The 27,843-nt window shown below is 33.2% G+C and overlaps 1 protein-coding gene, 1 long non-coding RNA gene and 1 other non-coding gene across 6 annotated transcripts; 2 read left to right on the forward strand and 1 right to left on the reverse strand.

The window, feature by feature from the left end:
- Positions 1–243: 243 nt before the first annotated feature.
- LOC120070852 (cytochrome P450 CYP72A219-like) lies at positions 244–17,675 on the reverse strand. 4 transcript variants are annotated; one of them, XM_039022741.1, is made up of 6 exons: positions 17,001–17,675; positions 14,988–15,205; positions 4,383–4,627; positions 1,801–2,185; positions 1,017–1,061; positions 770–874 (listed from the first exon to the last, which is right to left on the reverse strand). In XM_039022741.1, the coding sequence occupies exons 1-5, from the start codon at positions 17,269–17,271 to the stop codon at positions 1,047–1,049; spliced, it is 1,134 nt and encodes a 377-aa protein (XP_038878669.1). In that variant the 5' UTR covers positions 17,272–17,675; the 3' UTR covers positions 770–874; positions 1,017–1,046. The 4 variants fall into 4 exon arrangements, with proteins under 4 accessions (XP_038878667.1, XP_038878668.1, XP_038878669.1 ...); XM_039022742.1 differs by having other exon boundaries at positions 812–874; positions 1,013–1,061; XM_039022739.1 differs by lacking the exon at positions 1,017–1,061 and having other exon boundaries at positions 244–874; positions 17,001–17,672.
- A 7,964-nt stretch (positions 17,676–25,639) lies between these two features.
- On the forward strand, positions 25,640–27,594 carry LOC120071476. The gene is made up of 2 exons (XR_005480270.1): positions 25,640–26,042; positions 27,131–27,594. It is a non-coding gene; the product is annotated as an uncharacterized LOC120071476 (long non-coding RNA).
- On the forward strand, positions 25,832–25,994 carry LOC120072409. Its single transcript, XR_005480469.1, has one exon. It is a non-coding gene; the product is annotated as a U1 spliceosomal RNA (small nuclear RNA).
- Positions 27,595–27,843: the final 249 nt, after the last annotated feature.

Genomic DNA, 27,843 nt, shown 5'->3' on the forward strand with positions numbered 1-27,843 from the left:
TCAACCAACACGAAATGATACATCAAAAGAAATATCATCGAAACAACTCAAATGTTTTGTACTGGGTACAACATAGAAAATTCAAGATACTAGAGAATAAGAAAAAAGCATAAACATGCACAAAATCTGTCAATAACTAATTAACTTGACATCCTACATTTTAAATTTATGCTTTCCACAACGTCAAGGTAACAATAAATCTGATCTTAAACTTACCCTTTCCACAACATCAAGATAGCAATATATTTGAATAAAGATGATTGGTAACAGATGTCAAGAATATACTTGACATTTCAAACATGTAAAACTAATTCTTAATTATGGCTTATTTGACGTTCAAAGAACCGTTAAATCTTATAACTTGACATTATCAAAGAAGAGAAGTATACAAGTTTGAGCTTTGATTTCTCTCTCTCTCTCTTTTTTTTTTTTCCCTTATGACTAACTAAAGTTTATGTAGGATGATATGAGCTCCATGCTGAGGTTGAATGGTTAAAATGGATATAGGAGCATGAGTATAGGATGAAGAAAGTTCAAATGAGAAGTGTTGTAGAATCATTGACAGTGCAATTTTGGCCTCAATCATGGCAAAATTTTGTCCAACGCATATTCGAGGACCCCAACCAAAGGGGAAGAATCCAGTTTGATTCTTTGTTGCTTTTGAAATTCCCTCAGCAAATCTTTCTGGATTGAATTCATTTGCATCTTCACCCCATAGCTCTGGATCTTGATGGATAAGAAGAATTGGAAAACTCAACAACACTCCACTTGGTAAAGTCAAATTTCCAAGTCTTGTTTCTTTTTTAACAAGACGACGACTAAACACACTTGCTGGTGGGTATAATCTCAGAACCTCGTTCAAAATCATAGTAACCTATGACATTGCAAAAATAAAACATGTTATATATAAAGTCCACATTATAAAAAAAAAATAAAAAGGATGACGAGGCATCAGGCAAGGCTTTGAAACTATAATGTAACACTAGGCAACACCATGTTAGGATAAACTTACATACCAACACGAGTCTTTTCATCATGCTTTCTTCTCATTCACATGCTTCCTAAGAAAATTCTCAAGAGGTCACCCAACTAGAATTGGTTTAAGTAAGTATACTTAACTTCGAAATTCTTATGATTGAGCTATAGAAAAGAAAGGTGCACCTTGTTGGTATTGGTAGTAACTTTCAATTCTTTAGGTGATTTTCCATACTTTCATATTCTCAAAATTCCTCTATTTTGAATGTGATCTCAATTAATTTATGTGCTCTACCTAAACTCGAGTGTTACATATGATCTTTTAGTCAAAAGCTTAAACTAATAAGTGAAAGTAAAAGAGTTTGAACATAGAACCTTCTAAACCACAAGCTCTAGTACCATTTTAAATCACTAATTGGTCAAGAAGCTTAAATTAATGAGTGAAGTTATAAAATTTGATATTATACCATCTAATGGGAAACGTTTCTCCAAGCAGACCCTTTACATCAAGTTTTCAACGGAAGGGACATGTCCTATATTTTTCTACTTTTTTTTTTTTTTTTTTTTCATCTTATAGGAATCAAAACAACGTAAATGAGTAGTTAAAATTTAGGTAAGCCCCTCAAAATTTCTTCATATAGGTGGAGGATTCAAATCTTTGATCTTTTGAACAAAGCTATAATGTTGACGTACTTTGTTGAGTTACACTTTACTTATTATGTTTTCTTGATATATCTTACTCATCTAAGTGTTAGTATGAGATAATTGAAATAACAAGGAAACAATAAACAGAAAATAAATACAAGGAGAGAATCTATCACTCACAACTTTTAGTCGATTTAAACCATCAAAATCTGGTTTGTTGTAGCCAAAGACTTGTAGGACCTCAGATCTTGCTCGATCTTGCCATTTTGTATATGAGCTTAACAAAACCATGGTCCAAACTAGTAGGATAGCCGTGGTTTCTTGACCAGCTAAATAAAAAACCTTACATTCTTCAACCAAGTCATCTATGCTCATTCCAATATTCACATTTCCATGTTCTTGAATTTCATTGAAATTTGATTCTAAGAGAATGCCTAATAGATCACTATGTATAGCTTCACCTTCCTTCATTGCCCTTTGCCTTTTATTGATAAGATTCAAGAGCAAAGTTTTCATTTCTTTACTTATCTTTTTCATTCTATTGTTTAACTTTGTTGGTAGAAACCTGGAAAAAGATGATAATGAGATGAATTAGTTCTCATATTTAAACGACAAATAAGTGAATTTGTATACGCTTGAGGAAGAGAAAAAGAAATATACATATATAATAATAATAAAAGAAATAAATAAATAAATAAATAAATAAAACATAGATATAATCCTTAGGTCCTGTTTAGTAACCATCTTATTTTTTGTTTTTGGTTTTGAAAATTAAGTCTATTTCCCTTACTTTCATATCTCAAGTAAAATAGTTGAATTATTAGCGAAATTTTAAAAATAAAAACAAATTTTTTAAAAACGATTTTTTTTAGTTTTTAAAATAAACATAATTTGGTTTTTGAAAGTATTAGTAAAAAGTAGATAACAAAAATAAAAAATTTAGAGGTGAAAGCGGGTGTTTATAAGGTTAAATTTTTAAAAACTAAAAAAAGTAAAAAAACCAAATGGGCCCTAAATAAATAAATAACTATGCTTGAAGTATGGAAAATGTCATTGACTCATTTAGCTAGGAATAAATTAGTCGAGTTGCCAACATGGTATAGCCAACTAGTTTAGGCTTTATTTGATAACCGTTTCCTTTTTATTTTACCATCAATACTTCTATCTCAAGCTTTCTTGCTTTCTTACTTGCTTTTTAAACATGTTTTAAAAAACCAAGCAAAAATTTAAAAACTACAAAAAATTGTTTTTGAAAACTTGATTTTGTTTTTAAAATTTGGTTAAGAATAAATGTGTTTTTAGAAGGCATAGAAACCTACTAAAAAGTTGTATGAAAAAACAACATAATATAACTGTGTAAGTTTCTTAATTTAAGTTTTACTTCGTCCTTGCTCTCAGCAACTCGTTTAATGGATATCTTTGTTTTATGTATTTGTAAGATTTTAGGTTCTCTTGTTTAAAATTTGGCCTAGTTTCTTAGATTTTGGCATTGTGTTAAAATTTTCAAAATATGTCCCTTTGTGCTTAAATATGTACACTTTTAGCTGTATTTGAATGGAAATTTAAGATTACAAAGATTCCAGCGTAATATGAAAATTAGAACATTATTCATAGGTATTTTCATCTTCAGAGTAGAATCTCAAATTAGAGTTATGAACTAGCAGCCAACAAATTAAAATGGGAATCGACTAAATATGTCAAGAAGGGATAACAATTCACCTAACTTTCTGTATTTTATACTCTTGCTACTCTACTCAATAAATTGTGTATAAATATTTTAACCAATTTTTGCTGAAATCTACTTGTTGAATTTATTTTATTGTTGGATATTTATAATTTATTTTAGTTATAAACAAACATGTGTATTACATTTGCTTGGAATTAAATAGTTTTATATGATATTTTAAAGAATACAAATGAAATTATTTGTGACACTAAAGTTATAAAAATTTATGGTTATAACTACTATTTAATAACAAATAGTAGAAAGGAAATGTTATAAAATCTACGATAAAACATTTAAAAAAGCTATTAAAACATATATAATATTGAAATAGTTATTATGCACATAATAAATGCTACAGAAACAAGCATAGCAAAAACTTATTGTTATAAACGCTATTAGACAATCATAAATTAAAATTATGCAATAAAATTTTTTTTTATAGTGCTTTTTTTAACATTAAAAATGCTATGAAATGTTGGAGACTTTTAATAACATGAGCTATCATTTGCCTAAAATGCTATAGAAAGTCTTGTGTAGCGTTTTTTTCACTATAAAAAATGTTATAAAAATTTTTTTATAACGTTTTTCGCTAATACTATGAAAAGTTTTCATAGCATTAAACTTAAGCAATGTATTTTTTTTTATAGTAGTATTGATAGTGTTAAAAAAGCGCTACAGAAAATCACGGATTTTTAATGACATTGGCTACGAACCATTTCGAAAATACTATAAAAAGTCTACGATAACGTTTTTTAGTGCTATCTAATGTGATAATTGTTGTAATGTATTAAAAAACCAAAAAAGTAAAAAAAAAAAAAAAAATTATCAGACAAGCCTGAAATATCATAATCTTAACTAAAAGATAAAGTAATTTTGATAATAAAAACAAACCATTGATGAAAACTATCAATATATGACCAAATATGTATTTTACCACATCTAAGCATTTAAGACATTTTCAAATTTCTTCAAAAGAAAAAAAAGACATTTTCAAAATAAATAACAAGTAATTTTCAATTAGAAAAATTAAATTTACCTCCATCCCGGTATGTAAACGGTATTACTAGTTTTAATGACCAAATTAGTCAACTCTTTGAGAAGATTAAATATAATTTTTCCTTCTTCATAAGTACTTCCAAATGCTGTTCGAGAAATGACATCAGCTGCCAAGTTTTGCAAATGAGGCATCACATCCAATTCACAAAATCCATCTTTTGATATCATTCTTTCCCATTTGCTAATCATCTCACTGCAACTCTCAAACATTGTTGGCACCATGTCCTACATGTTAATTTAAAGGTATATATGATGACTCTTTTTATATCTAGATACATTTTCAAATACATGAATTTCATTTAATTATATATATATATATATATGATTAATTGAATACATGAATCACCAAGTATACTCATAAATGTGCAACTATTTGGTGAAGAGTCTCATGTATTGGTATTCAATAATTAATATTGAGAGCCATTTTGAAGTAACTCAACGGAATTGTTCTACATTGTGTACTTGCTCGTTGTTCATTATTCCGTTGTGCAAGTTCTTCATCTGTTGATTGCAACACATTGAAGATTATCACAGCTTATGGGCCTAAGCCTTAGCTCTCAGAGAAGGAATTCTCAATCTTAGGGTATCCTAAGATTCATCAGTGAAGGAAGTTCACTAACTCGAAGGGAAGATATCATTGTGAGAGGAGTCTCATCACTAATATCATCAAGCTTAGGGGGAGCCTAAGTACATTTGAGAGGGAGTGTCACATCTAGGGGAAGTTTAGGTGACTTGGGAGTTGAGCTCTACGTGAGCCACTATAGTAGTTGGTGCATTACAGATAGTTACTACATTGTAAATTGCTTAACTCATAAATATTAGTGGATTATCTTTTCGGGTACACTACCCTCAGACGTAGGTGTTTTATCATCACTGAATTGGGTTACCAACTCTTGTGTTCGTTTACTTGTTTTTGTTTATTGTTAGAATTCTTGTTCGTGCTTTCTGTTTAACATCCGGATTTTGAGTAACAAGTCATCCTAATGCTTTTCAATTGGTATTAGAGCGGGTCACCTTTATCTTAGGTGTTTCGATTATGGATGAGATCAAAGAAGGTAACTCTACCACTCGTCCCCCAATTCTAGATGGAAATAACTATTCATATTGGAAAGCAGAATGACTGCCTTTCTTAAGTTGATCGATAGAAAAACATGGAAAGCAGTTATTGCTGGGTAGACTCATCCTAATGATGGGAAAAAAAGATTGAATCTAGAGTCATAGTGGTCTGGAGAAGAAGATGAAGCTTCGTTGGGTAATTCTCGTATCCTGAATGCCATATTTAATGGTGTAGGTCGCAACATATTCATAATAAGTAGCACTTGTGTCTCTACTAAGGAAACATGGAACATTTTTTTCCATTCCACATGAGGAAATTTCTAAAGTCAAGATGTCAAGACTATAGTTGTTGACATCAAAATTTGAGAACCTTAGAGTGCATCATGATGCGTCTATTGTTGATTTTGATTTCAGATTGTTAGATATTGCAAAAGAGTCCTTCGCTTTTGGAGAGAAAATCTCAGTAGAAGAACTTGTCCAAAATGTGCTTATATCTCTACCTAAGAGATTTTATATGAAAGTTACTGCAATTTAGGAAGCTCAAGACATAACCAAGTTGAGAGTAGGTGAACTGTTTGGTTATTTGCTTACTTTTGAGATGCCCTTGGATGGGAAGATCAAGAAGAAAAATAAGGGTATTGCTCTTCAATCCCCTGTGGGAAGAGCTTGTTGATCATGATAGAGAGTTAAAAGATTCTCTTGTTGAATCTATATCTTTACTTTTAAGATAGTTTAATCGTATTCTCAAACGGTTTGGCAAGAGACCAACCACGTACAACACCTACAAGCTTGATGGCTCTTTCCCCTCCAATTAGATTAGACATCAAAACAACAAGAAGGAAGTCTAAAAGTCTGGTTTAGTTGGGTCTAAAAAAGAAAAGCACATTAAGTGCAAAGAGTGTAGTGGTTATGGTCACATTCAGGTTGAATGCCCTAACTTCCTTAAGAAACAGAGTAAATAGTATGTCTTTGCTCTATCTGATATTGAAATAGAAGATAGTAGTGACTCAGAGGAACATGTTAAAGCTCTTGTTAGTAACATTTTGTTAGACACCTCATTCTACGAGGTTTGTGAATATGATGTTTATGCAGAAAAGTCTTTTGATGCTACGAGTCCTGAAGCATAAGATCCTTTATATCATTCTCTCTTCCTTAATGCAAGAAGACCAGAAAGCCCTTGAGGTACAAAAAAAAAAGCATTGAGACTCTGATTGTTGATAATTGTAGGCTAATGTCTACTATTGCAGAATTGAAGCAGGAACTTTCACAGGTTAAATCTGAAAAAGACACTATGAGCAAGAATGTGAGAATGTTGAACACTGGTACTGAGACTCTTGAAAGGACCCTAAAAATAGGAAAGGCAACAAGTAATAACTTTGGCATTGGTTGTTTAGCAAGCAGTAGTTAGCATAATATACAGTTTAAAGGGAAACAAACGATTATGTTTGTTAAAGCTCAAAATCCAGAGTCCTAAGGTGTTACAAAACCTCCCACCCTCAATCCAATTGAGAAAGGTAATAATGTGTTTAGGTGGAGATGAATTTGTCACTATTATGGAAAATTGGGTCATAAACGTCCTTTTTGCTATCAGTTATTGAAAGATCTTTACAGACCCCCTTTTCTCAAAAGGTTTGCTCACTTCCTTCAAAATTATAGACCTAGATAGAGCATGATAAAATAGGTTGGAGAGAGAAGAGCAGTTAAAACAAATGCAATGTTGTCTTGATCTCCCTCATATCGTCCACCAAAGGCGATTGGTACTTAGATAGTGGTAACTCGCGTCATATGACTGGTGAAAAGAGTTATTTATCTGATCTCAAATCTGACAGTTTAAGAAAAGTCACTTTTGGTGATGGTGCGAGTGGTAAGATCATTGGAAAAGGAACTTTGAATTATCCAGGTCTTCCAAAATTGAATGATGTAATATTGGTTGAGGAGCTTATTGCCAATCACATTAGCATCAGTCAGCTATGTGACTAAGGTTTGAACGTGAGTTTTACCATAAACAAATGTGTTGTTATAGACAATGTCAAAGCACTTGTCATGACAGGTACGCGCTCATCTGATAATTGTTATTTGTGGAGTTCTGATAATTCTTCGCAGGTTTACCATTTTTCTAGGATAGATGAAGCTAGCCTATAGCATAAATGCCTTAGGCATGTTAGCATGAAGACCATACAAAAGGCTTTTGGCAAGAACGCTATACCTAGTCTCCCCTATTTGCCTATATAAACTAGAATTATATATAGGGATTGTCAATTGGGAAACAAACTCACACTCCTCACAAGTAGACAGGTCATTCTGGATCATCTCGTATTCTCAAACATTTTCATATGCACATTAAGGGTTCAATGTAGTCAGAAAGTTTAGGGTGGGGGGGGGAACCATATGTCTTAATTGTTGTTGATGACTACTCGAGATTCACTTGGGTTCGTTTTCTTCGAGATAAATCTGACACTTTTTCTGTGTTTTAAACTCTATATCCCCAATTGTAACACACAAAGGAGTTGAATGTTATTCAAATTTGGAGTGATCATGGGCTTGAAAACTCTCAGTTCGCTGAGTTCTACCAAAGTGTTGGAATTCATCATGAATTTTCAACTCCTATTACACCTAATTAGAACGGAGTTGCAGAAAGGAAAATCAGGACTCTTCAGGAAATGGCTCACTTGATGATGCATGCCAATGGGATACCATATCAGTTTTGGGCAGATGCACTGAACACATCTTGTCATATCCATAACAAGATTGTTTTATGACCAGGAACTTCGAGCATTATCTATGAGTTGTGGAGAGGAAGAAAACCAAATACAAAGTATTTTCACATCTTTGGTAGTACTTGTTACATCCTGGTTAACAGAGAGGCCATGAGGAAATGGGACTCAAATTCAGATGAAGTATTTTCCACTGGGTAGTCCTTAAATAGCCGAACCTACCCGGTTTTCAATAAATGTACTTGCACTATCATATTAACGTAGTAATTGATGATAATGTCTCCTCTTACGATTCCTCCTCTACATCTAAAGAAGACCCCTCTTCAACTCAGCTTGTTAATACTGATGCTCCTAACATTCCTTTTGACAAGCCCTCTGATATGCAGTCGAGTACTCCGATGGAAGACATCTTGGATATTTCTGAGCAGACAGAAAGAAGTAACAAGCAACCTTCTAATAGGATTCTTAAAAACCATCCTTCTAGTAACATTATTGGTGATTTTATTGAAGGGGTGACAACGAAAAGGAAAGACAAAGTCGACTATCTAGAAATGATAAGTAATATTTGTTTCACTTCCCAGGTTGAGCCAAACAATGTCAAAGAAGCCCTTGAAAATGGATGTTGGATCAATGCAATGTAAGAGGAGGTTGGGAAGCTTATTAGAAACGATGTTTGGACACTTGTCTCCCGACTCGTCTGTAAATGTCATTGGAACAAAGTGAACTTTTAAGAACAAGACTGATGAGAATGAGAATGTGACCAGAAATAAGGCTAGATTAGTGGCTCAAGGTTACACACAATTATAAGAAATAGACTTTGATGAAACTTTTGCTCCTGTTGCAAGGCTGGTAACAATTAGACCGTTGCTTGATATTTCATGTTTTTTGAAATTTAAACTATACCAAATGAATGTAAAGAGTGCCTTCCTAAATGGGTATCTAAAAAAAGAAGTGCATGTCGCTCAACTCAAGGGTTTTGTTTAGTCTTCTCATCTTGACTATGTATATAAACTCAACAAAACACTTTATGGTCTTAAACAGGCTCCTAGAGCCTAGTATGAACGATTGACCCAATTTTTGGTCAACAATGGGTACTAGGTGGTGTAGATAAAACTTTTTTTGTGAAGATCTCTCTAGAGAGCTTTGTTGTTGTCCAAATCTATGTCAATGACATTGTTTTTAAAGGAATTTCACAGGAGATGGTCAAGCATTTTATGAAATAAATGCAACAAAAATTTAAGATGAGCATGGTAGGGAAATTGTTCTACTTTCTGGACTTTCAAAGGGGAATCTTTGTTTCCTAGAGTAAATATGCCAAGAACTTAGTAAAGAAATTTGGCCTTGAAAATGCTAGTATTAAGAGAACTCTGACTCCAATGCATGTAAAGTTATCAAAAGACTCTGATGGGAACCCAGTTGACGAGAGTCTATACATAAACATTATTGGAAGCTTGTTCTACTTAATAACTAATAGATTAGATATAGCCTTTGTTGCCGGCATGTGTGCAAGGTATCAATCATGTCCAAAGAATAGTCATTTGCTGAGTGCCAATAGGATAATCAAATACATAAATGGGACAAGTGAATATAGTCTATTATACTCATTTGATACTAGTAACTCTTTGGTTGGCTATTGCGACTCTGATTGGGCTAGAAGTTCAGAGGATAGAAAGAGTACTTCTGGAAGGTGTTTCTTTCTTGGGAATAATCTGGTTTCTTGGTTTAGCAAGAAGTAAAAATTGTTTCTCATTTTATATAGCTGAAGCCGAATATATTGCTGCAGGGAGTAGTTATACACAATTGATTTGGATGAAACATATGTTACAAGAATATGATGTCTCACAAGATGTCATGACTCTTTATTGTGACAACTTAAGTGCAATAAATATATCAAAGAATCATGTTCAACATAGTCTAACTAAACACATAGACATCAAACATCACTTCATTCGTGATCTTGTAGAGAGTAAGCATATCTTATTAGAGCATGTCAGCATGAAATACCAATTAGCTAACAATTTTACCAAGGCTCTTGATGCTGGTCGGTTTGAGGCCCTAAGAGTTGCCTTGGATCTGTGCATTTTGAAGGACTAACAATTACTGATTTCAGCTTATCAAACGTGGAAGGTGAAACGGTTAATTGATGATCAAATTATATTAATTATGGTTGGTATTGGGTTAAAGAAATTCAAATGTTATCTGATTTCAAATATCTTCCAAACTTGAACTCTCATTGACTGAAAGTGACAGTTCCTCTCTCAAATTCATGCCTATCTTTTGTAAACCATCCCCGAGGGTTTATTTACTTGAGTTTAGTATGATTATCTGATGGTCAGTACTAGAATAGACACACACACTTCCAATGAAAAAAATGGTGCGTTATAAGGAGAAAGTAAAACAGAAAAAGGTTATTGAAAAGGATGTTCCTCTAGTTTCCACGAATAAGTATGTTGTTCGTGTTCGTGGCATGTCTACTTCAAAGAATGAAGTTGGTGTCCCTCCTTCGATGGCTAAACACAGACATTTTGGTTCTAGTCAATCGAGCAAAACGAAAGGAAAAGAAAAAGTAAGTTCTTCGTCTCCCACTTTGACTGATTTGGTTGGTGAGGGTGTTGACATTTATCCTGAAAAAGGCAAGTCCTTTTCCGATGGTTCTCTTAAAAGCATGCATGAGTTTATCGTTTTGCCTAGAAACCCTAAGGTTGTCTCTAGTGAGTTTGTCCGTGAACAAACTAAAGACAGGGTTTTTGAGGGTAGGGTTACGAATGACAACAACCTTATTTCTGGTTTAGATAATTTGACTTCTACTATTTTTTACTCTGGTTTGGTTGCTGAGAGAAATGTTGGTTCTGCTACATTGGAGACAAAAAATGTATTATTGTCTGATTCTGATGTTAATGCATTAAGTGATTTTGTTGACAAAATTGTTTTTGAAACTCTGGTATATGTGTCTTCTTTACCCATTTGCAATGACTTGAGACTTTTACTGATAATGGGAATAGAATTATTGAAAACCCTGATGAAAGGGATTTCAGTATTCTCCTGGTACAGCTGCTTGGCTGATCAGGGTGTTCAGAGTATTGGAAGGGAAAGTGTTGCAGTGGTTCCTCACATTGCTGAATTTGTGACAACTAGTGTTGTCTCAACAGAGGATCGCGTGTCTCATGAAACTAGTGCCGAGAAGGAAGATGTTCATCAGGATGTTGAGGATTCTGATTCAAATGATAATGTATGTCTTCAGAACTTACTGGCAAGAAGATTAAAGATGTTAAAAGTGGTGGTGATACATTCTTTAAAACATCAAAGTCTGAATTTGATCAGGGCGACTCTGAAGATATTTTTGATTCTCTTGAAGACAATGTCTTGAAGGATTCTCCTCCTAGCCTAGCTACCCATGCTTCTATCAGAACCTTGCTTCCTTGAATGTGTCCTCTGTTCCTTTAGACAGTGTGTCCTTTCATATTGAGTTGGGAGCCAGCCTGTGGAAATATGTGATTCAAAGGAAGATTGTTGATGAAAAGAAACTGTCTGACCGAACTAAAAAATATTTTGATCTTGTCAATCTAATTTTATAAGCTCAATTGGATAGGATTGTGTTAAATTTGGGTCATTTCTATCCCCAACTTGTCTGAGAATTTATTGTCAATCTTCCTCCAGATTTTGAGAATCCAACCAGTCCATATTTTCAAAAGGTTCATGTGTGTCATCATCCATTTGTTTTCAATGCTGATATGATTAATAAGTATTTAATTCAAATGGTGTCTGTTGATATTCCTAAGAAATGACCTTCCTGGAGAGAGCTTGTCTTTGAGTTGACAAGAAGAGCAAGGACATCCTGGCCTAAGAAAGGGCAATTATCTACTACAATTATGAGCTTTAAGTATACAACTCTTCATAAAATGGGGATTTTCAACTGATGTCTCTCTTCTCACAAGTCTGGGTTGTCAGTTTCTTTTGCTACTTTGTTATTCCAAATTGGCACTGGTATTCAGTTTGATTTTGGTACCTTTGCACTCTATTAGATTAAACGACACATTGAGTCATAAGCTTTAAACTGCCCACTTGTTACCCTCGATTGATATGTGTTGTTTTGTTGGCTCAAAAACCCAATCTTGTTGGCCCTGACGAGGCTGTTGACCCTGCTCCAGCACTTATTTCTATTCACCCAAAGCTTCTCCAAAATTTTCATGTTCTGATCTTGCTATTCCCCCTATTGAAGCCTATGTTGATGGTCTGAGTTCGAGGTTCATAGAATCTCCTTTTGGCAGTCGTGTTCTACAACATCTATCTACTAAATTCAAAGATATTGATGATGAATAGTTGCAGCTTCAGGAATGAAGAGAAGTTGTGGCCAAAGTGTTAAAGACAATACATGCAACATTGGCACGTTTTGCTGCGGCCTCTTCTTCTCATGCCCAACCTTAATTTTTAAGCTAGAAAGGGTATCAAGTGTAAAACAGTTACATTCTATTTATTAGTTACAACAATTTATTTGTTACATTCTGTTATAACAATTTATTTGTTACAACAGTTATGATTCTGTTTGAGTTTGTTTGTATTTTCTAGCTGTTAGTTAGTCAAGCAAACTAACAAGTTCTTCTATAAAAGGAACTTGAAGTATGTAAATACAATAAGTGAAAGTAATAAGAATGTATTTCCACATACCTTTTCTCTCCATTTGTTAAAGGAGGAATGTTGTGACCATGTTTTGTTTTGTGGTTGTTAATGTTGATGGCCTGATGATTTGATATCCTGTTGCCGTGATTATGTTATTTTGTTTTCTGTACGTATAATATTGAAAATTTTGTTGATTTTGGATGTTCTTCTCTGGACCTTTTGTTATTATTGTTTTTGTTAAGACTTTATTCTTGACATTCATACATCTTATTTTGATAGCTACTTTTTTGTTATGCCATAAAAATATAAGCTAAAGGGGGAGTTTGTTGAAAATTTCATTCGATTGGTTTTATATCTTTCTAAGACCTTGGTTTCTGAAAAAATTTGGCGGTTGGTTTTTTCCTAATATTTTCCTTTAATGAGGCATGGATTATTTTCTCTTATTTGGGAGTTATTTCCTTTTCTGAATTCGTGTATAAAAGGTGTGGTTTATTGAGAGCCATTTCGAAGAAGCCGAATTGTATTTTTGAGAGTAAGATGTTTTCTATACCTCGACCAAACTGTTCTACATTGTGTACTTGTAGTTGTTCATTATTTCGCTATGCAAGTTCTTCGTCCGTTGATTGCAACACATAGAAGATTATCACGACTTAGGGGGAGCCTACGCCTTAGCTATCAGAGAATGGATTCTCAGTCTTAGAGGGAGTCTAAGACTCAGCTACGGAGAGAGAGTTCTCCATCATAGGGGGATCCTAAGATTCATCAGTGAAAGGAGTCCACTAACTCGAAGGGAAGATAAGGAATCTCATCACTAATATCATCAAGCTTAAGGGAGCCTAAGTACATTTGAAAATGAGTCTCACATCTAGGAGAAGTCTAGTTGACTTGGGAATTGAGCTCTACGTGAGTCACTGTAGTAGTTGATGTATTATAGATAAGTACTACATTGTAAATTACTTAACTCATCAATATAATGGATTGTCTTTCCTGAGCACACTGCCCCTAGACGTAGGTGGTTTATCGTTGAATTGGGTTACCAACTCTTGTGTTTGTTTACTTGTTTTTGTTTATTGTTACAATTCTTGTTAGTGCTTTTTGTTTAACATCTGGATTTCGAGTGACAAGTCATCCTAACGCTTTTTCAGTCTCTTGAATTATACTGTGAGGGTCTACTACGTTTCCAACATGTGGTTATTAGAGTCAAGATCAGAGATGTCATCAAATGGTTACATGTTGAAATCTCAACTTTCAAAATTTAATGGGAAGAATTTTAGTTAATAGAATATACAAACGAGAATGTTATACCATTCACATAATTTGTGAGATATTGCTGAAAGAGGATACACTCAAGTTCAGAATCGACATAGAATCACTAATTAACAAATGCTGAGTTGAGAGAAAATTAAAAGAAAAACGAGAAGACTTTATTCCTTTATTTATCCAACCTACTGATGAAGGAATCTTTAAAAGAATTTTAACATCTACTCCTGCAAATATGGCTAGGTATGTTTTACAATCTACATATCAAGGAGAATATAGGAATTATAGGACGGAGTTATTTAGATCCTATAAAGATCATGTAAGAGACCAAAAGCGTTGAAGATCTTTTTAATCGTATTCTTGTGATTGTCAACCATTTGAGATCAAATTGATAAGAAATAGTTTGATAAAAATAATTATACTTCCACTTATGAGGAAAGCCATTATATATTAATCATGAGAAAACAAGTAAAACATTAAAATAAATAAATAAATAAAAATATTATCAAATGAGACCTAAAATTCTTCGTTTATTAATTTTTAATAGTTAAGTTTATAAACATTATTTCTATTCTATAAATTTCTTTATTTCGTTTTTTGCATTTTAAAACTTTTTCTAAAATCCAAGTCAAATATTAAAAACTAAAAATAGTAGTTTTCAAAAACTTATTTATTTGGGAGCTTATGTTAAGAATTCAATGTTTCTTTTAAAAGATAAAAACCATAATTTAGAAACTTAGAAGAAACAAACATAAATTTAAAAATACGTAAGACTAAAAATGAAATCAATATAGTGGCAGTTGTTCCATATTTTAATGCATATCTTGTTCTAAGTATTTCATCGTACTCATATATAGAAACTTGAAATAAAATTTCCCATAAGAAAATTGAAAGATTCTTCTTAGATTTGCTAAGAGATGAGGGAGAGAAAAACATACCTTCAACTTCTCAAAATGAAAAGCAGGGTTGATTATTTTTCTATGTTTAGCCCATTTTGCCCCTTCATGATTAATAAGTCCATCAAAAAGCAACCTACCAAGAGGGTTGATAGTTGGCTTTTGAAAGTCAGTGTACAAAGAAAAGGCAGCTTTCAATTGCTCAGGGTCCATGATGTACACTCTTGGATATGGTCCAAGCCATGTGAATGAATTCTTCCCTACATTTATACAAACACTACACTTTATGTTAGAAAATATAGTTAAACAAGGAAATCCATTAATGCATGATATAGTGCTTAGGTTAGAACTTTGGAACATATTCTTGTTTGTAAGGTGAACTAAAAAACGGAAGAAGAAAATCGGGTCTTGTTAGTAGTCAGTTGATTTTTGAAAATTGTACTTGTTTCTTCTTAAATTCTTACATTGGTTTTCATCTTTCCTAAGTAAAGAGTTAAATTCTTAACCAGATTTCAAAAACAAAAATAACTTTTTAATTAATTAATTTTTTTTCTTTCAAAACTTGACTTGTTCTTGAAAACATCGGTGGTAGAAAATAGATAACAAAATAAAGAAACCTAGAAGTGAAAGAGGTAATTATAGGCTTTATTTCCAAAAATAAAAAACAATAAAAATAAAATAGTTACCAAATGGACCCTCAATTTTTAGTCTTTTAATTTAATGAGAGTGAGTCTATTTTTACTTTAAATTTCTCGATTTCTTTTAGATTAAACTTTAAAAGTTGAAGTAACGTCTTTACATGTTGAATATCACAAATTAAAAAACACATATATATTTTTATATATTATTTAAGGATAATTATTTTAAATGATAAAACTACTGTTATAGTAAAATGTTATTATCTATTCGTGACAGACACACCATTTTTCTATATTTGTAAATAAGTTACTTTTATATTTAAAAACAACTTTATATTTAATTAGTAGGATATAGTACTCAAATAAATAAATAAATAAATAAAAAACAATAGATTACAAATAAAAGAACTAAGTGTCGGTCGAAAGTAAACACATAGGGTTGGACTTTTGTTGAATTTGGTAGATTGATTAGTTAGAGTTCTTTTCTTTCTTTTTCTTTTTTTTCAATCAATGGTAAATGTAGCAAAAAGCCAAGCAGAAGACAAAAATTATAATATTTATTCAAGTCTAAGGTCATGAAGTTTAAGATAAAAATTGTTCTTCTCCCGTATATGCAAGTAAAGATAACAATAAGGTCGTGAAGTTCAAGTTAAAAATTATTTTGAGGAGAAGATCTTGGTGTTAGATTGATGTTCTAAATTTTTTATATTATCATAATTTGTTTATATCAATCCCAATACTTGTATATGTCATTATTTTTTTTCTTCAAAGATATTGAATTCTAATAAAAAGAATTAGATTTCACAACTAGAAAAAAACACAATCCGAAGAGTGAAAAGATAACGACAAAAAAACAACCAAACACACTATACAATACAACTTAAAAGGAAAAAAAGCGCCCGACAAAGAAAGCTACCATGAATCCTTCTAAAAAAGCACTATAAGATTTTTTAGGTAAAAACAAAAGTAAAGTGGCTAAAGAATTAAAGGTAAGACATAGAAAATCATATTTTTATACAAATAATAATGAATATATGAATAAGAAAAAAATATTTAGGTGCATTCTAGGCTACTCCAATTTCGAGCATCTCAATCAACTTTTCAATCATAATTTATATTTAAAACATTATTTATTGTTGTTATTATTTTTCTTTTTGAATACAATAATTGTATCCTCAAACTCTAAGAAAGAAGTATATAAATTCTAAACTCATTTAAGACTTGTACTAATTTCTGTATATCTCACACTAAGCTGGCAAACACTAATAATAATAAGAACTTAAGTGCAGTTCAGTGTGTAACTCGTACGTGATCATTTATTTTTTTTAAAAAAAATAACTAAAAAATAATTTTCTTTTATTGTCCCTATTCATTGCTTTATTAAAAGGTATGCTCGCTCTAACAAAAAATGAGTTACCATATTTGTGAATGGTATGATGTATTGATGGGATGACACGTGGAGCAATATCATGTGAGAAGCTCATGGGTTTGGATTTGGCTTGTTCCATCACGGCGGCCATGTCGTTCACGTCGCCGGAGTAAAGACGGTAAGAATTTCCGGCGAATCCTTGCTGTCTCAGCCACTTCTCAAGTTTCTTCGGCCTCAACCAGATCCAGTTAAGAAATCTCCATCCCCATCCCACTAAACACACCATAATCACCATCCAAATTGAATCGCTGAAATCCATCTTCAGACACAGAGAGAGAGAGAGATTTGAAGGCAGTTGGATGAATCTTAAGCTTTAATATATATACCTATACATACATATATATGTTATGTATGTCTATATATAATATATAACACCCCCCTCCCATTCCTTAGCCATCCCACTCTCGTTGGGTTCCTCCGATATTGTCGATATCTAGAAGTTCAATGTTGATGTGATATGATCTTATAAAATGACAGAAGAGAGTTTGGATGGATTGTTCGTGATCATGAAAGTCATGCTCTTAAGTGGTTGTAAATCTACCAAAAGGAGGGGGAAGGTGTTAGTCTTCTTGAAGCTGAGGCTATTATGAGGGGTTGAAAGCAGGTAAGCGGGAGTGAATGGTCTCAAACCGCCGTGAGTGGTTGAATTCAATGCCCCTAAGGTCGTTAATCTCGTTAATATTGTGAATTCATCTTTTTTTTTTTTTTTTTTTTTTTTTTTTTTTTTTTTTTTTTTGATATTTAAGTGGTTATTGAGGACATTAGTTTTATAATTATTGGTAAGTATTGAAATGCCTTGAATCTGTTTGCTGACGCTTTGAATAATCTAGTACGGGGTCTCGCTACCTGGTCAGCGAGTCGGGGTCCAGGGGCGGCGCGCCCTGGTGGGAAAGAGAATAAAGCAATCCATACTTTTGCTACTTTGACATCTTCTATGAGTTGTTCTTTGATTTGGAAAGATGTTTTTTCAGATAATATTTTGATTTTCTTCATCATCCTTGACAAGGATGCTAGATTGTAATTGTCTTTCTTCTCTATGTATCGGTTTGCCTAAAAAAGCTTTACTATAAAAACAAAACATTATTTCATAGGTGAGAGTTGCCACATTTATCCAAGGGAAATGTAATAAATCAGTGGTAATTGAAAAGTAGACCATAGTTGATTACATTTGTTTCTGTAATCTTAATGATATGTGGGGCCACATCCAAGTTTGTAATGGAATAATGCAATCCAATTAAGGTGTGGGTGATCAATCCGATTGCGTTTCACAATTACGTGGGACCCACTAGTCGATACTATTACTGTTATAGATAGTGTTATTGTTACCATATGAGAATTATGAATCTGTCATACTTATTGTCACCGTAGTTCAAAATTTTGGTCAAGATCCCGAAATTTTGAAATTTCGAAGAATTTCAATTTTCCTCCAATTTCTTTCGAAATTTTGATTTTTTAAAAAAGTAATTAGCTATGCTAATTCAAGGGAAGTTTTTTTTTCCTCTTTTACCATACAAAATTCTTATTTTCAAGAAACCACATATTTTCATTCAAATATTTTCTATTGAATTTTTACATCATTTTACTTCAAACTTGATTTAACGTGAGTTTTTTAATATTTCTTTCATTTTCTCTCAAGCTCCTATGTACTTGTAGAATTTTCTTTTTCTTTTTTCTTTTTCATTCTATTATGTTCTGTTTAATGTTATGGTTTTTCTATTCTTATTATGTTATGCTATATTAGTTCAATGCTATGATTTTTCATTTTTGTATCAACTTTATTTTGTAATAAACAATTTACAATTATTTTATATACAAATATTTCATGTCCGTTAATTTGTAATTAATTTTCAGTATTTGATATTATTTTGTAGTTTGTTTTCATTTTTAAAATTTTTGCTATCACATCGACATTTACATAGATATTTTACAATTTATATCTAAATGTTGTATTACTTTAGAGAAATGATGATTAAAAATAGTTAATTATAATCTAATTTAGCCACAATCCAAGTTTCATTAACTAATTATAACAATTTTCATCAATTTCCATCAAGTTTCCCAAAATTTTGATCAATATTGATATTTCCATAAATTGGGACTTCAATATTTCCATCGATATCAATATTTTGAATCTTGATTGTCACATTTACTATTATTATTACTGTTAGATCGATCCTAAATAATAACGATAATGCTAACGATAACAGTAAATATGAAAGATTCATAATTCTAAGTAAATGTGATTAAAAGTAATTCAATTAAATTTTTGATTGAGATCCATTACGATTGATATATCAATGGAACTCTATTTCGAATGTGACCTATAATAGATCCAATTTTTGTTTTCCTATCCGTTAAGCATAGAATCAATTATACATTTAGATTTTTTTTTCTCATTTTTTTTTAACATTATTCTATATATAGTTAGAAAAAAGGGGGAAGAGGTTTGCGTGAACAATTTTGCTTGGAACTCAAGTAGACGTTATCAATTATAGTAGATTTAGACCTTTATTTTCCTTTGTTTTTTATTGTTATCATTTTTCTATGTATATTGTGACCATAAGGTGAAGAAAAAACAAAGAAAATTGGGGAAAGCCAGCTTGCGTGAAGATAATGAAAAAAGTCTGTGGGGTTGTAATCATACTCTCTCTCTCTACATTTATCGAGAAGATAAGGAAAAAGGTTTTTGTGGCTTATTATGCTCATGAATTTATATGGTTCATGGTTGCGTTGCAAAGAGATTAGGGAAAAGTACCTTTTCTACCTTATATTATGTTGTATCAATTTTTATCTGGAAGATTTTTAAATGATATATAATTAAATTTATTTTATCTACTAATTTATGATTTAATATGGTATTAGAACATGTTGGTTCAAGATATCTTACGTTTAAATCTGTGCAATGTTATTCCCCTCTCCTTCCAATTTAATATTGATTTTCACTTATTGAATCTTCTTCATATTTCAAACCCACAAGTAAAAGGGTATGTTAAATGGTATATAATTAAATTTACCTTTACCTACTAACGTAAGCATTTGAAAATCACTATTTTCATTTCATCAAATTAAATTTGAGCTTTATCGTTTATAGATATGCATGAGGTCCCATAATTCATTCTTCAATGTATATGATAAAATGCATGCATGAACATCACATTCATCAATAATACAACATGCATATCACATAAACAACACAATTCACACATATATTCAACCTAACCTCAAAGCCGTCTAGTAGGGGTGTTGCTAATCAAAGTATAAACACAGTTCGTTTAATAAAATATTCTCAAATCAACCTAAAGCAGATTTATGAAATTAAAACTTAAAAATTACTCTTACTAATTCTAAAACTCAATTCTAAGAGTTAATACTTAGTTTTTACCCAATATTAACTCATCAGTTCAATCTAATCATTCTAATCGGTCCAAAACCTAAACACATAAAGGTTCAAGAAAGAGGTTCTAGTTTGATTAGCTTTCAATCCTAGCATACTCTAGGGGTACGTGTGACACCCAAAGGTGTGTGAGAAATAGAGAGATAAGTGTAACGATGAGATACAACCTTATCAGTGGTGGCAGCATAAACATACAAATGAGAGAGAGGTTTGAAAGAATGTATAGGTAAAGAGAGTTGAGAGGGAAATCTCTGTAGGAGACATTTGGAGCAAGAGATGGAATTTGTGAGCTCCATGAAGTTACGAAGTCTAGGAAGTTGTGAACTTCTAAGACTCGGAGTCAATAAAGTATAAAATCGATATTTTTTTAGTAGTGAAGTGAGACCCACAAACTCCTTGAGTCAAATGAGTGAAGTTCACAAGTCCATACTTTCCAAATCCTTTGCCCAAACATCCCTTAGAAGTATCAGGGAGAGCCCGTGATTGATTTCAAAATTTTATTTTATTTTATTTTTTCTTTTAAGAACCCTACCAACCATAATTAGCTTGGGAAAAACTCCAAATTACACCTCTTATGCTCAAAAAAAGGTCTCATTTTTTCCATTATTGTAACTTAAGTTCTCTTATGTTCAAGTAAAGCTCTCTTTGAGGTAATAGTTGCATTTCCGTTAGTTGTCTTTGAAGAATTAGAATTTTGCTTTCTTCCACCGAAGTGCTCAAGCTAGGAAGGTGGGAATGGTCTGACTTCTCTTCGGGATGAGTTAGAAAATTTGCATAACCAAGCATGAGAAATTTTGGCTGTTTCCGCTCGATTTTATCGTGGTAGTGTAAAACCCGAACCCTAATAACTTTAAGTAAGAGTAAGTAATGTGATGTCTTTTAATGAGCTAAATGAAGCCATGTCTTAGGAATGGTAGAAGATGTAAGCAATAAGAAATAGGCTCTTGGGTAGCTAAGTGTAAAAGTAGGACAAAATTCGGCTAGACTAAGGAGGGTCATGCTTGATGATGGAATGCATAATAAGCATATGAATGAGACTATACCATCTAATGAGGTATGGTGCTGAAGTAATATCGTGAGTGAAGTTAGCAAAAGAAAATCTGCTAAATTCTAGCCCTTCATCACCAATAATGGGCCAAGTGGCACAAGGAGAGTTCATACTGGATTTTGGGCGGTAATATAAGTATAAAGGTTGAGTTCATTGGGTCGGTTTGGAAAAACTACTTAGGCTATTTGTGTAATTCCAGTGGCATTCAAAAGCTTTGCGTGTCTATTTTCTGTGGTTGGGCTGCTGGAAGAAAAACTCATCGAAATAAGGCCGGAGGGAAAAATAAAGACGAAGGGTTTGTTTCTCGGGTGAATCTAGGCCATCAGTGAAGAATTGAAGCTCTAGAATGAATTACGAAGCGTTTTGAGTTAAAATTTAAGGAAATATTGTTAATTCAGTTATAAACAACCTTGTAGAATGAAACCTTTTAAGATGAGGCCTGGAAATCGAGTTATATAATTTTGAAGTTTGAACTGGAAATTGTTGAACAAACAGGCAGCTGTTTGAATTGGGGCCAATGATGAAGTTTTAAATCTTTAGATTAAACGACGAGGAATTTCAAGCTGAAATTTTAAAGTAATGTTGCTAATCAATTCTAAACATGTTTGTAGAAGGAAGTTTCTTCGAAAGAGGGTTGGATTTTGAGTTATGAATTTTTGAAGTAGTAATAGAGAAGTTGTGCATAAGCAGACAACTGCTTGGGAAGAACAAGCAAACAACTCATATGGAAAAAAAGGATCTTGCTAATGAAGAAAATCTTGCTAATTTTGTGTTGAGGATCTCGCTAATGAAGGAAATCTCACTAATTTTGTGATGAGGATCTCGCTAATGAAGGAAATCTCGCTAATTTTGTGATGAGGATCTCGCTCTAGAAGGGAATCTCGCTAGAAATTGGGCTGAATCTCGCTGGTAAGGTTAGTATCACTAGAATGACAGTTTGCCAAGAAAAGCTTGATCTCGCTCATGAGGATCTCGTTGATCTCACTCATGAGGGTCTCGTTGATCTCGCTCATGAGGATCTTCGCTCATGAGGAGGATCTCTCTGATCTCGCTCATGAGAAGGATCTCACTCATGAGGATCTCGCTCATGAGGAGGATCTCGCTAGTAAAGTTGTCTTTGTTGATGGAAGTTCCTATAGTAAATGAACTATTTGAGTTATTTTGCTAAGAATTCTAAGTAGTTTAACTGGGAATTATGTCCTTTCAGACCAAGAAGATCTAGAAGAGGCGTATAACCCGTTAAGAGGCCATCGAATTGTGAGTGACTATGTGATGACTTACTATTTTAATGATTTAGAAGCTATGATTTCTTGAAGATATTTTCCATGCTAAGTGTTTAAATGGATTGCAAGCGACATATTTGTGAAACTGTTTCTCATGTTAAGTAAAGCATGTTTTCCATGGAGTTGACATGATTTAGATATGTTATCTTATCCAAATACTATCAGTATGTTTAAGTAACTCCATTTTTATGATGAACCAGTGTGATGGATGAACTAGTATGATGATTTGAGCACTAAGCCTTAGTGTTCAACTAAATGTTTATGACGGATATTGAAGGACACTGCGAAGGTATCCTTTCAACTAAATGTTTATAACTAGTTATATGACGGGTACTGAAGGACAATGAGAAGGTATCCTTTCAGCTAAATGTTTATAACTAGTTATATGACGGATATTGAAGGACAATGAGAAGGTATCCTTTCAACTAAATGTTTATGACTAGTTATATGACGGATACTGAAGGACAATGAGAATGTATCCTAAGAATACTGAAGAACAATGAGAAGGTATCCTAGTCAAGCACCTAAGGTATGACGGTACTCAGTTATAACCACGTGCACGTAGGTAGTACGACGTCGAGAGATTGAGCAAAAGGGTTCTCCCCGACCAAGGTTGACATTGAGGGTTAGATATAATAAATTCACTCTCAACTAAGGATAAGGGCAGTCATATCTTCGCCTAGGCTAGAAGGATAGTTTGGAATTTCTAATGCTTATGAATGTTTATCAACGCATGATGTTACTAATGTATGAGTTTTCCAAGTATGTTTTCCATATTTAACGCATGCTAATAGTTTTTACAAGCTAGTTCAACATGATTTAAGTCAACTTCTTTTACAAAGTATGAAGCATGCGTTAGGGTTAAAGCTAAGGTTGAATGAAGCTTGAGGTACTATGTTTTAAATACCTAAGATTGTCAAAGTACATGCATTGGTATTCCTAAACATAATGAAAAGGGATACTGAAGGTAAGGAAGGTAACCTAAAGAGTTTTCTATGCTATATTTGAGACCTTGATTGCTTAAGTGAGCCGGATACTGAAGGTAAGGAAGGTATTTGAATAAATGTACCTATGGCGTTGACGGTACATAGAAAACTCCATGTGCTGTAGGTAGTTTCGAATGAGAGGCCGAAGTATGGGTCTCCTAGGCTATATACCAGCAAAGGGAGGTCGAAGTATGAGTCTCTTGGCCGGTAAGAGACGTTGGGAGCTAGAGCGATGTATGCTCGTTCCAACTAAGGAATAATGATGTTTAATGGTGGTTTAAAGGTTTTATGTACACGTTGCTTGGTATACTTTAGTTTCAGTGTTATGGTTTCAAGCTTCCGGTTTTGAGCATGAAATTTATATTTTTATTAAGTCACTCATTAGGCTTCTAGCTCACGTTTTCAAATGTTTTCTTTCAGGTAGCGGTTAGTTCCCAAAAGACTATTTTGCTGCTGCTCTGCCACTCAAGCAAATAGGTTGAAGGAAGCGTAATTAAAGACGTATGTTAATTAGTACACATGTGTCTGTCTAGTGACTAGTATACTAGATGGGGCTCACTAAGTTGTAATATTCATGTATGAACAATGTTGTGAAACCCTGTAATGTAAATATATTAAGTTCTGAGTTTATATATTGGTATATTGATGATATGTATGTATTCAGGGTTTGAGTAAAGGTTAACAGGATAGTTAGGTGGTAAGTGCTAGCAAAAGGGTTGATAACTGCTGCAGTCACCATTCTACCCAGGTTTAGAGGGTAATCTGGGATGGGATGTGACTGGTAGCCTGGTTCCCAATTTGTTGAGTATAGGGATCTTATGACGCAAATTGAGGAAATAGTTCAGTTCCATTAGTTTGAGGAGTGTGACGTAGATTTGTGTCGGCTTGTGACAGTGGAGGAAGTTTAGGGGGCTGTTGTACTCCCTGAAGAATGACAAGGCTCCTGGGCCATATAGATTCTCTATAGGGTTCTTAAAGCCTCTTTGGAGTGTGTTGGGGGGTTGATTTTTGTGCTCGTATTTGAAATTTTGAAACCTTTTACATCCGGTCAGGGGGTGAATACTATGTCTTCACATTGGTCCCTGATGGACCAAAGAAAAGGTGTCAGAAGTCCTCTCTCGGTCGATCAAATAACGAGTTCGAGGGATGCTCGTGTGACTGAGTCTTATCAGAGGATTGTGTGTAATAGTGGTTATGTGTTTATTGGGAGATATTGGAGTTGTCATGAGTTGGCTAGAAGATTCGTCCATTCATGGTTAGGGAGGATGGTGTGTAAGAATGGTTATGTGTTCTTGGACTTTCTTAGAGGCTTTGAGGCTTCATTGACCTCATGTACCTTAATTAAGATTACTTTGGTTTGATAGAAATATTCCAAAGAATGTATTCCAAATTTTTTGAAGTAATTTTTTTAATCTAATCATTTATGGTTACTTGGGATGTATTTTGAATTTTAAGACTCAATTGAATTATTTTGAAAGATAATTCAATTTAAATTAAATTTGATAAAAAATTTGGATTTAGTTCCATTAGTGAAAATTGAATTTAATTGGGAAGGTTGGGAATTGGATTTATTTTTGGTGATCTAAGAAGGAAATAGGGAAAAAAAAAGATATTTATGAATATATATGTATATAGGAAAATGAAAACAAACCTTTTACTAGTGCACTATTGCTTTGGGGTCCCTCCCATTGTGAAATAATAGGAGTATTAATCCAATATTCATTTCAATCAAGATTTTTTAAATCAACCGTCCATAGTTAAAAATGAAAATCGTGTTAGGGCTTCAACCCTTTTGCGATGGGTGAGGTATCTCTAACATGATAATACATTACAAACATTAGTGGAGTGTGCTCTATGACATAGGTAGATATTAGTTTTCATCAATTTTCAAGGATAGAATCATTCAATACTAAAATCGTTGAAATTGGATCATTCAAACAAAAATCTCTCTGACATGATTTAAAAAAGTCAAATAAATTGTGGGTAGAAAGTGCAATGTGACCGAGTAAAGGAGATTGAGATTCGAGAAAGACTCACATCGGCTAAGCAAGCAACAGAGGAACCTCAGATTGTACGATAAATACAAGACAAATCCCAACCTTTTAGACATACTTACCTGGACGGGGTCAATGGGTGATCAGCTAGTTCCATGGCCTAGGTTGGTGACCCCCACTGCACATACCGGAGGGTTGCCCGCCTAAGGTCTGCCCAAAGTGGTAGCTCCTACGTCATAATTTGTGGTAGTGGGGCCTGCGTTCGCGCGGCCCCAACCCAATTCCTCAGTTCATCAATGTCGTTAATGTCTTCCTCTCTTTCCAGGTATTTATTCTTTTCCTTTACTGTTGGTCTGTGAGGTTCATCTTTACATTTTATTATAACAAATGGCTTCTGAAGATTTGAAATTGGAAGTGGGTTACATTCGTTTCCAACTTTGCGATATGTAATTTTGTATAATAAATGACTCGCCCTTGGAAACCCTAGAACTGAGGCAGGGTGTTCCTTTTTTATGTCAATTATGATGTAAAAATGTATCATAGAGGGAGGGAGAAGGGAAGGAATTGTGCCTGGCTTAATTTTTTTTTCATCACCTGTTTGAGACTCGATGCTTTCCAATGTGGGGTTTTGCAATTTTAACTGGAGGATATCACTTTTAACTTGTAGTAATCCCAACATAATAAGGAAAAGCTAGAACTGGTAAGTTAATGAAGAATGAGGAGGTTATTTTTTCTACCGATGACATATTTTTGGAGGCTTTAATGCAGAACGAACCAACCTTGACAAATAAAATGAAAACTAAAGTACGTTTTGGAGCGTAATGCAACATTCATTTCAATCTGAGATTTTTTTTTTTTAAATAACAGTCAATGGATGATTATAGATGAAAATCACGTTAGAGCTCTAGCTATTTCGTGGTAGGTGAGACATTCCTAAAGGGATAATGCTTGACATTCCTAAAGGGATAATGCATTTCAAGCGGGGTGGAATGCTCTATGACATACGTTTAGTTTTCGAATCATTCTACATTAACACCATTGGTATTGGGTTATCAGTACAACAATCTCAAGAATGAAATTGAATCTCATTAGTCATTTTCATATATATGCTCCTGTGTGTAAGCTGCCAAAACTCTTATAATATGCATCCTTTACGGGAAGCTGAGATTATTAATTTTTTTCGAATGTTCTCGTCAGATTTCTCGTAATTTGCAGGATATCTGTCTATTATATTGTATTTTCAGAGATTGTGGTGGATGACACTAGAAATTATCCACAATGAACCCTCAAATGGAAAGCAAGTTTATATATCTAAGTTCATTTTCAACTCCCTGTTTGACCTTATGAAGTGCTTATCCAGTTGATTGATATAACTGTCAGACCCTTCTTTTGTGACACCAAATCTTATTTCAGGTTCAGACTTGGAATCTATATTCTCCATCATGTCTATATCGAGATGGAAGTGAAAAACATGTTAGAATGTAGAAGAAGTTATATTAGTAATTGTGCATGCTTTATATTCTGTCTGATCTTTCATGATACATAGGACTTTCATGATACATATGTTCCTGAAAGAATTCAACCGATAATTGAAGAGATGTTCATGCTAGATTCGTATATTGGTTGGATGCATTTTAGGGATAAGATCAGCAAGATCAATTCCTTGAATCTAGAAGATCAAATAGGGGAGGATATGGCGCTTCCAGCCTTCCGTTAAAGATGGTTTTTCGCAAGCCTTCCATTTTGTCTGATGTATTTTCTTTTTCGTTGAACTAAAGTTTATTGGATGTTTTGCGAGTGGTGCTTGTGAAAGAAATTATGTACTACTTTGTTGAAATCTTTTAAAAGCAAAAATCAAAAGCATTTCCAAACTCATACTTTACTTTTCATGAAACATGCAGGAGGATATTAACATGTGCCTCTTGGTATATTATGATTGTTAAATAGTCTACCATAAGATTTCTGCAACAAACCTTCAAATGATTCATTGGTGTATATGTATTAGTAGTTAGTAGTTAGTATAACCTTTTTAAGGTTGGATTTAGTCCCAGAGGAATTGTATTTGGGGAGGGGCTAGCTTTAGGAAGGATTTGATTAAAAATTAATGAGAATTGAGTAGTTCTTGC

Source organism: Benincasa hispida, chromosome 2 (genome assembly GCF_009727055.1).
Source record: "Benincasa hispida cultivar B227 chromosome 2, ASM972705v1, whole genome shotgun sequence".
NCBI classification, from domain to species: Eukaryota; Viridiplantae; Streptophyta; class Magnoliopsida; order Cucurbitales; family Cucurbitaceae; genus Benincasa; species Benincasa hispida.

What these genes read in the sequence shown, in the direction of transcription:
- LOC120070852 (XM_039022739.1), bottom strand. Translation starts at nt 17,271, where the DNA reads ATGGATTTCAGCGATTCAATTTGGATGGTGATTATGGTGTGTTTAGTG. An exon ending in TCATACCATTCACAAATATG is followed by an intron (nt 15,206 to 17,000) that starts GTAACTCATTTT and finishes GTATAAATGTAG; the next exon opens with GGAAGAATTCATTCACATGG. An exon ending in GTTTACATACCGGGATGGAG is followed by an intron (nt 2,186 to 4,382) that starts GTAAATTTAATT and finishes ATCTTTTTCCAG; the next exon opens with GTTTCTACCAACAAAGTTAA.